Here is a 12065-nt window from a genome sequence, read left to right as displayed (position 1 = left end):
CATCATAAATCATTGATAATGATTTGTTGATAATGATAATGATCAATGAATCGTTGATAATGAAATCATTGATAATGATCAAACTTCAAGTGTCAAATATGCTACCTTATCATTCTGGACTTCTTTGGATTTGTAAAGGCATCTGCTATTGTGTTTTTGACCTACTGTGTCTCATTCCAGCATATGTTGCCCCCAAAACCTACCTCATCCTCCCTCCATGAGCCTCATTTTTCTGAATCATTTTGCCTATTATTAATTTGTAGATACATATGGAACTCTTTTTGGAGTTGTCCCCAAAGATGGAGTTTTCCATTGTAATTACTCCAACAATTACTCTACCAATTAACTGGGGCAAAATCAAAGTTTTTAAATTCTATTCCAGCTTTCTGTCCAGAAAGATGCTAGACATCTATAATTTTGCACATATTTTACTATGATTCCTTTAAAAATATTGACTTTGAATGTATAGAATTGTCAAATCACTATGTGGTGCACCTGAAACTAATAGAACATTGTATATCTACAAGACTTCAAGAATAAAAAAACCTTTTCAAGTATTAGGGCTTTCCTCAATCTTCTCATTATGATTAACTGTAGCTATTGCGTAGTTACTTAGTCCTGCAATTATGAAAGGGATCCATGTTTCCTTTATAGCTTTTTGTTTTGTTTATTTTACAGATCTTTCCAGTATCTGGGGATGATCTTGACTTTCCTTCCTCTGTCTTGCTCCTTGATTAGCAGTTCGTTACTGGAACTCCTTAAAACTGTGTCACTTTCATGAAGGTATCTTCCTTCTTTGTTTTTCTTAGGCCTTCTCTCCTGGTAAAAATACAATGAAACCAACAAAAAAGCACAAAAATGAGAAGACAAGTCAACATACAGGTCCTGCATTCTTAAAGCAAACTGATTCTTGACCCATCAATTTTGATTAAAATCAGGACCCCCGCCCGAAGGACCTGAGTAAATTCTGGGAAGGCAGCTTCCATAGTTTCAACTCCCACTCTCATCTTTGGAGGTCAAGGGATCTGGAAGCCAAAGGGATTTGGAAGAGGTAAAGGCAATATACAAAAGTTTAAAAATCCTTTCCCATTTTTTTTTTAAGATTTGATTTATTTATTTGACAGACAGAGATGACAAGCAGGCAGAGAGGCAGGCAGATAGAGAGGAGGAAGCAGGCTCCCTGCTAAGCAGAGACCCCCCGATGTGGGGCACGATCCCAGGACCCTGGGACCATGATCTGAGCTGAAGGCAGAGGCTTTAATCCACTGAGCCACCCAGGCACCCTTTTTCTGATTCTTGATCATTTAAAAATTTAAAAAAAATTTTAAACACGGTCACCAAACTGTGTAAAGAACCAAGATGCCCTTCAATGGATGAATGGATAAGGAAGATGTGGTCCATATACACTATGGAGTATTATGCCTCCATCAGAAAGGATGAATACCCAACTTTTGTAGCAACATGGGCAGGACTGGAAGAGATTATGCTGAGTGAAATAAGTCAAGCAGAGAAAGTCAATTATCATATGGTTTCACTTATTTGTGGAGCATAACAAATAGCATGGAAGACAAGGGAAGTGGAGAGGAGAAGGGAGTTGAGGGAAATTGGAAGGGGAGGTGAACCATGAGAGACTATGGACTCTGAAAAACAATCTGAGGGTTTTGAAGGGGCGGGGCGTGGGAGATTGGGGGATCCAGGTGGTGGGTATTGGAGAGGGCATGGATTGCATGAAGCATTGGGTGTGGTGCAAAAATAATGAATACTGTTATGCTGAAAAAATAAAAAATTCAATAAATTTTTTAAACTTTTAAAAAATTTTAAAAATTCTTCAAAATTTTAAAAATTTAAAAATTCTTGATCAATTAAAATGCCTATATTTTATTTATTTATTTTATTTTATTTTTGAGTAGGCTCCATGCCCAGCATGGAGCCCATTTAAGCCCATGGGCTAAACTCATGACCCTGAGATCAAGACCTGACCTGAGATTGAGAGTCAGATATGTAACTTATTAAGCCACTCAGGCGCCCCTTTCTTCCTTCTTTCCTTCCTTCCTTCCTTCCTTTTTGAGTAGGCCCCATGACCCAAAAAAATGCCTATATTTTAAATTGGGTATTCTTCAGTATCCCAAAAGGATAAGGACCCAAAAAGAAATATATATCACGTGTGCTATATCTCCAAATATGTTTTTGAGAACATCTGAAATTTTGTTTGTGCATGTATCTTAGTCATTTGTGAAGCTACTATGATCCATAAAGCAAGAAAATTCATGGACTTAACATTTTTAAAAACTCAAAAATTAAGATGTCCATAAGAAAATTTCAAAGTTAGACATTACCATGTATATGAAAGAACAAAGAAAACAAAGTCTAACACTAACAATTTTTTTTCACTCTGTTTTCCATTTAACCTTACAGGTGAAAGACTTTGGTTGAACTTCGTAACAACTGTTAAAGTAAAAATGTCAAGTAAAGGGACGCCTGGGTGGCGCAGTTGGTTGGACGACTGCCTTCGGCTCAGGGCGTGATCCTGGAGTCCCAGGATCGAGTCCCACATCGGGCTCCCAGCTCCATGGGGAGTCTGCTTCGCTCTCTGACCTTCTCCTCGCTCATGCTCTCTCTCACTGTCTCTCTCTCTCAAATAAATAAATAAAAATCTTTAAAAAAAAATGTCAAGTAAAAGGGAAGCCCTCCATCTGAAAGAAGACTGAACAATTACGCCTTCAACCTTTAAAGGGTTGAAACCTTCCCAGAAATCTGCCATGGTATATGAGGTTTCCCTCCGATTAATTAAGCTTGTTATTTGTTTGAATGCACCAGCATTCAAGATAATAAAATTTCTTGTTCTGTGTAAAACCAAACAACCAACCAACCAACCAACCAACCAATATTTACTCCTCCTTTCCCACTTTTCTCAACAGTTGCATTCCCAGCAGAAACCAGCAGCTGGTCTGGATCTCACAGGCAGCCCAACGAGACTCTTCCCCTGAGGTACATGGTCATCTGTGGGAGGGGCTCCTGTCATCTCCCTGATCCCATTCAGATTCTTCAGTGACCAGGGCAGTCCTCAGACACTCTGGGGAGCTCACTGCACTCCCCCAGCTGGGGGCTGCTGGGGTCTGAGGGATGAGATCCTGGTGTCTGGATCGGTGTGTGTCTATGAAATACCTTCAGGGTGTGTTTGTCACCCTAAGGCACCTAATTTTGGCCGCTGGGCAAAGCCAGTCTGTATGACCTGGGGAGCCATGGGGTATCTGAAGTCAGTGTGAAGAGGAACGGAGCTGTAGCTAAACCAAAGGCACTGACCACATGACATATGTCCAGGTCTATCTTTCCCTGGGAAGGGCAACTGGCTGGCTCAGTCGCTGGGCAGGTGACTTGGTCGAGGGGTCATGAGTTCACGCCCCATTTGGGCATATAGCTCACTAAAAAAAAAAGAAAATTCATAGGGGCACCTAGGTGGCTCAGATGGTTGGGTGTCTGCCTTCAGCTCAGGTCATGATCTTGGAGTCTTGGGATCAAGCCCTACGATGGGCTCCCAGCTGGGCAGGGAGTCTGCTTCTCCTTCTCCCTCTGCCTCTCCCACTGCTTGTGCTCCCTCTCTCTCTTAAATGAATAAATCAAAAATATTTTTTTAAATTCATAAATCTTTCCCAGGGGACAGTGATCCTGAATGGTGTCTTGCCTTCCTCATCACAGACCTAGAGCACACAGTTCCCCTAAGTGGCAGCCAGGGGGGTCTACTCACTCCTTTTCCACATCCTGGATGAAGTCAGGCAGAGGCCGATTCCTGGTTTCAGGAAGGAGGAGAACAGCAAGACCAGAGAGGATGGGGAAGACTCCATACATGATCCAGGGCAGGTGGGGAGAATACACAGTTAAGATCATCAAGAGGGGAGCCAGGGCTGCTCCAAAGTTAGCAGCAATTCCCAGGATTCCTGTCGCTGTTGCTCTTGGAATGCAAACAATACAAACACAAGTATAAATCCACGCAGGTAATTTGTGATTTATTATTTTGTCTAAATCATGGGAGATATCACAATAGTGTTTAGATACACGAAGGTTGACGATATACTCTTACATTTCAAATATGCTGTCATGTTTGCTAGCAATTTTTTTCAAGTGCACAAGTGCATTAGCGCATACTTTCATCATTTAAAAAAATACTCTTATCCATACCATCTACCATTGAGTGGTTCTGTAGATTATGTGAGATGGTATGTTAAAAAAGAACACAGTGCCTTGCCAAAGTCAAATTTTAATAAATTTTAGTTTAAATTTAGTATAAATTTTGGTTGTAATTTTTGTTACTATTAATACTATTATGGGCGCTTGGGTAGTTCAGTCGTTAAGTGTCTGCCTTGAGCTCAGGTCATGATCCGAGGGTCCTGGAATCGAATTCCACATCAGGCTCCCAACTCAGCAGGAAACCTGCTTCTCCCTCTCCCATTACCCCCGCTTGTATTTCTCCTCTCTCTCTCTCTCTCTCTCTCTCTCTGTGTGTCAAATAAATAAATAAATAAATAAAATCTTTTTAAAAAAAGCTATTATAATTGATGCTTCTGATAACTCTCCAGTGTTCTTTCCACTATAAATGTTAATTAGCTGGGGAAGGTCTGTTTTGACCATGCTAGAGCTTCCATGAGATTTGTACCTGATTATGGTAGGGATTAGTTCATTTCCATGGGCAGAAGTACTCATGAGAGCTGCAGAAGAAACTCCTACTCCCAAAGTTGACAAAGTAACACGCAGAGTCTGCATTTCTGGAGAGGAAGACCAGCGAGACTCAGGAAATCAGAGCTAAAAGAGTCACCATCCACCAAATAACAAATGAAAAAGACAATTGGACATGTTTGCATGTGTTAAATACATTGTAGAAAAAGTGCACAGAGGCAGAGAACGTGGAGTGACCAGTAGCTGAGAAATGTGACTTATCTGTAGGTTACAACTTAAACAGAGAATAAAAAACCCTAGTTATTTTATTACCTCTCCCTTACACATCAGAGATTTGCCAAAGACGGAGAGGGGAACGTGAGTTTGCTTTCATTTATTTTGTCCAGTGTCTCCTCTGCCCTTCATGTATAAAGTGGGACTCCATATGAATAATTACTGAGGAATGTAAAACTCATCGATGTCCTTGAGGAGTTTAAAACCTGGGTGCACACATGATATTAACGTGGGGCTAGTACTGTGGCAGAGAGTAATAAGACCTTTGTATCATGTTCTGGATAAGCTGGAGACTAGCTTGATCTAGAGCAATATTTGAAGATTTAAGAATAAAGACCTGTGTTAGGGGAACAATTGTTGGACTTTGGAAACCTCTGAAAGGAAATCTCAGAGTCCGCCTTCTACTCAATAATTTAAAAATATATATATATCATGAGAGTGTTACAACATTGGAGTACACTTGTGGTAAAGCAGCAAACGTGCAAAGTGTACACATCCAAGATGAGGGCAGAGCTACCAATCTGGGATCCTGTAACATACACAGTTATGCTGGGAGTTAGGCAAAGCACAGGACCACCACCGTTCCCCTATTCATTACATAAGATCATTTAATTTAGTAAAATAGATTCTGAGAGAGGCTTTAACTGCTTCACTCCTTGTTCCTATTGCCTGCTTCTCTGCTTGAAAACAAGATACTTTTATTTTCTTGAAATCAAAAGTCTTCCCTAAACCATGATTGCAGTGATGTTGACCTAATAAAAGACACACAAGTGAATATAGGTAGACATCAGGGAGTAAATTGTCACCGAAGCTGTAGTAATAAGAAAATAACCAGACAGCATAAATGAGGGTATTGTGTGCTCATATGAGATAAAATGAATATATATTGGACATGATACTGTCATTTACAATTACAAGTGTGATTGGTCAAAGCCAAAAGGGCAAGTGATTAATTGGTCTCCTAGAGAAACTTTAAGGAAGATACAGCACCAGATACTTCTCAAATGTGATTAGGATAGCCATACGTCTGCACCAGCTCTTACTGAGCTATGACTCTTTCCCAGCTGCATAATGGTAGAATCTGTCTAAATCTTCAGATCAGTTTTGGGGAATCATTAGAACCATATTCTCCCTTTCCTTGTGTGAGTCTAGTCTCCAAGTCCCTGAGATATTTCTTTTCTTCAACCTGTGCTCTTTTCTCACCTTCAGGCAGAAACGTGGTGGTTAGAATGAAGATTCCAAGTAAGGACCCGAAAATCATCTGGCTTACTCGACGGCCCATATGATTCAGGGCCAAAAGGGCAATGTAATTGGCGGGGAGGTTGACCATGCCAAAGAGAACCTGGAACAGGAAAACATTGTTCCCAATGTGCTGGAGGTGGAGAATCAGGCCATAAAAGGGCATGTAGGTTGCAAATCTGCAGGGAACAAAAGAAGAAAGATAGATGTCATTACGTTTAGACCCCAGGTTCTACAGACCACAATCATAAATATCATCAGACAGGCAGCCAGTGGTTAGTGTTCAAGCACAAAGGTACAGTCTGTTTTGTAGAAAATTCTACGTGGTGATGATTTTAAAACTATCACAAAATATTGCATAAATTGGAGGTCATAATGGTTACTTTTTGGTAACCATTGGTGGGTGAGGGTATTCTTAAGAATATACAATGAGGGAAGCCCCTGGATAGCTCAGTCAGTTAAGCATCTGCCTTTGGCTCAGGTCATGATCTTGGAGTCCTGCTCAGCAGGGAGTCTGCTTCTTCTTCTGCCCCTCACCCTGTTTGTATTCTCTCTCTCTCTCAAATAAATAAATAAACTCTTTTTTTTTTTAAAGAAAGAATACTGGGGTGCCTGGGTGGTTCAGTGGGTTAAAGCCTCTGCCTTCGGCTCAGGTCATGATCCCAGAGTCCTGGGATAAAGCTCCACATAGGGCTCTCTGCTCAGCAGGAAGCCTGCTTCCTCCTCTCTCTCTCTACCTGCCTCTCTGCCTACTTGTGATTTCTGTCTGTCAAATAAATAAATAAAATCTTAAAAAAAAAGAAAGAATACATAATGAGGTACTCAAGGGTTTTAGAGTTTTTTTCTATATCCTAATTTGAGTGATGGTTGCACATTTACATATGCAAATATCCATCAAGCTATATACATTGGTGCACTTAAGAATTTTTTTAAAGTTAAAAAAAAAAGTTTATATAAGTGATCTCTACACCCAGTGTGGGGCTCAAACTCACAACCCTGAGATCAAGAGTCACATGCTCTTTTGACTGAGCCAGCCAGACATCCCAACTCTTTGTGATTTTATCTCCATTGACATGGAAACTAATAAGTGAAGAAACTTAAAGCTAAAATCTCTACTGTGATTGAAGTTCACAGCTTTCATTTCCACTTGTAAGTTGACCTAATAAACAAAACTCATTGCACAATTAGTTCTGGGTCAGTCTTTCTGTAACTAAAAAACACAATTATCTTTGGCTTCCTCATGTTTTATCTCCAAATCTGTCCCTACAGCCTGTTGTATCCTTTGATAGGAATAGATTAATGTCTCCACTATTTTAATATTCTTCATGCACAGTGTGAAACTTACCTCACGAAGGACAATAAACAGATCCTTCTGCGCAGGATGGGTGTACGGAACAAGTCAGGCACGGAAGGTTTTTCCTGTGCTATCTCCAGCTCCTCCTTCATGGTGGATCTCAAAACCTTCAACAACAACCGCCACAAGAAACTGTTCAGTTGTCACACAATGTGAGCATTAGGAGGCCCCCCCCACAGAGGATAAGCTAGACCACTTGCTGTTATATTTAGGAGGAAATCAAGACCTCAAAAAGACACTGACATGTGAAAGGTGAGTTGAAGGAGCCTCAGGAAAACAAAAGACTTTTTAAACACAAGATCTGAGTGGGCTGTCGGGCATCAGAAAGGGTGTGTATGTTAGATATTCAGATCAGGAAGGGAATCAAATGTGAGTTACTTGGATTAAGGTCCAAAGCTCCATTTATGCCAGATGGGCATGAAAGACCTGGATGTTAAGCTTGGTTCTCAGCCAGCCATCCTTTGCAAAGAAGCTGTTTACCTCAGGAAAAATGACATTTCCTGAGAGCCTTTATTTTGGTTCTTCATTCAGTATCTTTGAGGGAATTCCTGGCATATTGTGCTTCCATGAAGGTGATGCCTAGAATTAAATCTGAGAATGAAACCAGGGTGGCATCTTGATGTAGAATAACTCATACCCAAGTTGGTTATAATCTGGAGTTGCTTAATGGCCCTGCAGCATGCTAGGTGTATACCTTGCAGAAGGTTATTAAGTATTTCTAAACCATATCTCTCTGTCATGAAGAAGGAGGAGGAGGAGGAGAAGGAGGGGGGAAAGAAGGAGAAGAGGGAGTAGGAGGGGAGGAGAGGAGGAGGAGGAGATGGAGGGGGAGAAGAAATAGGTAGAGAAAAATAATAGCACCTTTTCATGAAGACTTTCTACCCATACATTAGGTTATAAATACGTAGATGGAATTGTATCCAGCAAACCTCAAATACTTACTTACTAATTATTCCAATAATATTGACTTAATTCTCATCCTGCCTTTACAAGTGAAACAATACCATGAAGTCCATTGGAAAAATTCCACGAGGAAGGGAATTTAGAGAAATGTAAGGTCAATTGAGTGAGGACCTACCAGATTAAGAATGTCTTTTTCAATCGCAGAGCTAGTTCAAGCAGCAAAATGCTGGCCTTATGCTTTTGGAAGAGTCAAGATCGCATCTCCTTCCTGCAACTAACACCAGAAACTCATGAACACAGGTCATTGTCATAGGCAGTATTCTAAGGATGGGCTCCAAGCATACTTTAAACTTGGGCCAGATGAGGGCTGCCATGTCTGTGAGACTGGCCTCAAATCATATCCAGTATGAGAGTAAACGTCTGGGAGATGCTGATGGGTTATTTCCCACTGGCCATTCACTTTTGGTGAGCAGAGATGTGAGTTGTATTTCTGGAAGAATTTAGGGAGGTGATGCCAGGTCATTTATGGGAAGTCAATGAGCTCCTCGTACCTGGTAAAATTCTTAATTAAGAAAGAGGAGGCCTATATTCAAATGGGAGCCTGATGGATCTTTGTGGTTTTTTTTTTTGTTTTTTTTAATTCATCTTTTCTTTTTCTCTAATTGTCCTTTGCTAGTTAAAAAAAAAAAAACTATTTATGCCCATAATAACACCATGTTGGGGTGAAAAGCATGAAACTGCCCATTGTTGTCCTGGAATTAGCAGGTTCAAATACACAAAAGCCCTTCGTTAAATTTTTAGATAGTTTGTAAAACAATCACCGTGATGCTGGTGGCTTTTGTTGACAATGGTGGTAATATTCATACTATAGAAATTGATGATCACCACAAATTTGAGATCTATGGCTTTTTTCTCCCCTCCTATAATGTTAGGTGTTAAACATTTACTAGCACACCACTGGGTTGGCCCCTCTGCCGCCATTTGGACTGCTCCCAATGGGAAATTTAGTCATATCCCTGCTTGATTTAAACCTGGCTAGTTCTACCTCAATCTGTAAGACCCATTTCAAGTGTAACTACGTTCAAGTAGCTTTCAGCTCCTGCACATCTGCAATCCAGGCTATGTCCTTCTCTCGCTATTCACATTCCACCCTTGCTTTACTTCAAAGAGGCTTTAGCAAGCCCACAACCTGGCCCACCTGTTCATGAAGCTGGCAGTGGATCCACCTGCAGACCCTGGAAAAAGGTCCACACATCCATGGGCCCAAGGAGCAGACCCCCTGAAAAACCCTGCTAACTGGCTTACCCAGAATCTCCAGCCATGGTGAGTGGTGAAGGGCTTTTCCTGCTAAGCAGACTGTAGAGACTGGAAGATGCTACAGCTTTTTCAAATGCACAAATACCCTGGGATGATGGGTATTAAGGAGGCCACATGTTGAGAGGAGCATGGGTGTTACATGCAACTGATGAATCATTGAACATCATATCAAAAACTAATGAAAATTTTCAATTTTCCAAACCCCAATGAGATATCAACTCACACCTGTCAGAATGACTAAAATTAATAACACAAGAACCAGGTGTTGGCAAGGATGTAGAAAAAAGGGGAATTCTCTTACATTGTTAGTGGGAATGCAAACTATTGCAGCCACTCTGGAGAATAGTAATGTGGTTCCTCAAAAAGCTAAGAATAGAATTACCTTATGATCCAGCAATTGCACTACTAGGTATTTGCCCAAAGGGTACAAAAATACACATTCAAAGGAGTACATGCCCCCTGATGTTTATAGCAGCATTACCAACAACAACCGAACTAGGGAAAGAGCCCAAATGCCCATCAACTGAAGAATGGATAAGGAAAATGTGGTATATATGTATGCATGTGTGTGTGTATATATATGTGTAGAAATACTACTTGGCCATCAACAGAATGAATTCTTGCCATTTGCAATGATATGGATGGAGTTAAAGTGTGCTATGCTAAGGAAAATAAGTCAATAAGAGAAAGACAAATGCTATATGATTTCACTCTTTTGTGGAATTTAAGAAGCAAAATGGATGAACATTTGGGAGGAGGAAAGGAGAGAGAGAGGGAAACAAATCATGAGACTCTTAAGTATAGAGAACAGGGTTGATGGAGGGAGGTGGTTGGAAGATGGGAGGGATGGGTAATGGGTATTAAGGAAGACATGTGTTATTATGAGCACTGGATATTATATATAAATGATGAGCCAATGAACTCTTCTCCTGAAACCAATATTGAACTGTATGTCAACTAACTAGAATTTTTTTTAATGTAGTCCAGAAATAAAAGCCTGACACCAGATGGCTTCACAGGTAAATTCTACCAAACATGTAAGTTATGAACACTGATCCTCTTCATTCTTTTCCAAAAAATAGAGGAAACACTAACAGATTTGTTTTATGAGTGCAGTATAACTCTGAAACCAAAGTCAGACAAAGACACCATAAGGAAAGAAAACTACAGGGCAATATCCCCAATGAACAAAAGTGAAAAAATTATCAGCAACGTATTAACAAACCAACTTCAACAGCACACACACGCTGCACACATGACTCAGTGGGATTTATTCCTGGGATGCAAGGAAAATTCAACTTATGCAAATTTTAAAAAATGTGATACACCACATTAACAGAATGAAGGTTAGAAAACATTGAAGGTTAGAAAACATATGATCATCCCAATAGATGTAAGAAAGCATCTGACACAATTCAACCCACATCCACGATTTTAAAAACTTTCAAGAAATAAGGAACTTACCTTAAAGGTCTTATATGAAAAGCCCACATCTAACATTATACTTAATGGTGGAAAACTTAGAGTTTTTCCTCTAAGATCTGGAACCAGACAAGAATGATGCTTTAATTCAACATAGGATTGGGAAGTCCTAGCCAGAGCAATTAGATAAGAAAAAGAAACAGAAGGCATTCAAATCAGAAAGGAAGAAAAAAAGATTATCTCTGTTGGCAGATGACATGATCTTTTATGACAAAAACCCTAAAGACACCTCCAAATTTTGTTAGAAACAATACATGAATTCAGTTTCAGGACACAAGAGCAAAATACAAAAATCAGTTGCATTTCTATACACCAGCAACAGACCATCTGAAAATGAAATTAAGAAAACAATCCTTTTCAGGGCACCTGGGTGATTCAGTCAGTTAAGCATCCAACTCCTGATCTCAGTTTAAGTTTTGATCTCAGGATCGTGAGTTCAGGCCCTACACTGGGCTCCACCCTGGGTGTGGTATTTTTTAAAAATCCTGTTTACAATAAAATCAAAAGTAATAGAGTCTTTAGAAATGAACTTAACCAGGGATGAAAAACTTGTATATTAAAAATTATAAACACTGAAGAAACAAATTAAAGCAGACAAATAAAAAATGGAAAGATATCCCATATTCATGGATTGAAAGAATTAATACTGTTAAAATACCCATAGTACCCAAAGTGATCTATAGATTTAATAAAATCCCTATCAAAATCCAAATGGCATTCTTTACAGAAATAGAGAAAACAATCCTGAATTGATAGAAAAGATTTCAAATAGGCGGGATTCAGGAATCTCCAAAGTATTTGGAGCAGGAAGTCCAGGAAGAAGAGT

At 39.8% G+C, this 12065-nt stretch overlaps 1 protein-coding gene across 1 annotated transcript in view; it reads right to left on the bottom strand.

The window, feature by feature from the left end:
* Positions 1-642: 642 nt before the first annotated feature.
* LOC122913034 (solute carrier family 22 member 9-like) overlaps positions 643-12065 on the bottom strand; it is a 34175-nt gene continuing 22752 nt past the window's right edge. The window contains exons 6-10 of the mRNA XM_044259515.1: positions 7529-7644; positions 6148-6362; positions 4652-4760; positions 3746-3949; positions 643-819 (exon numbers count right to left, since the gene is read on the bottom strand). Coding sequence (XP_044115450.1) covers positions 759-819; positions 3746-3949; positions 4652-4760; positions 6148-6362; positions 7529-7644 — 705 coding nt within the window. The 3' untranslated portion in view covers positions 643-758. The remainder of the gene's footprint in view (positions 820-3745; positions 3950-4651; positions 4761-6147; positions 6363-7528; positions 7645-12065) is intronic.

Source organism: Neovison vison, chromosome 7, assembly GCF_020171115.1.
Source record: "Neovison vison isolate M4711 chromosome 7, ASM_NN_V1, whole genome shotgun sequence".
Lineage (NCBI taxonomy): Eukaryota > Metazoa > Chordata > Mammalia > Carnivora > Mustelidae > Neogale > Neogale vison.
The sequence above is the reverse complement of the archived record's forward strand: the minus strand, read 5'-3'. Positions and strand labels throughout refer to the sequence as shown.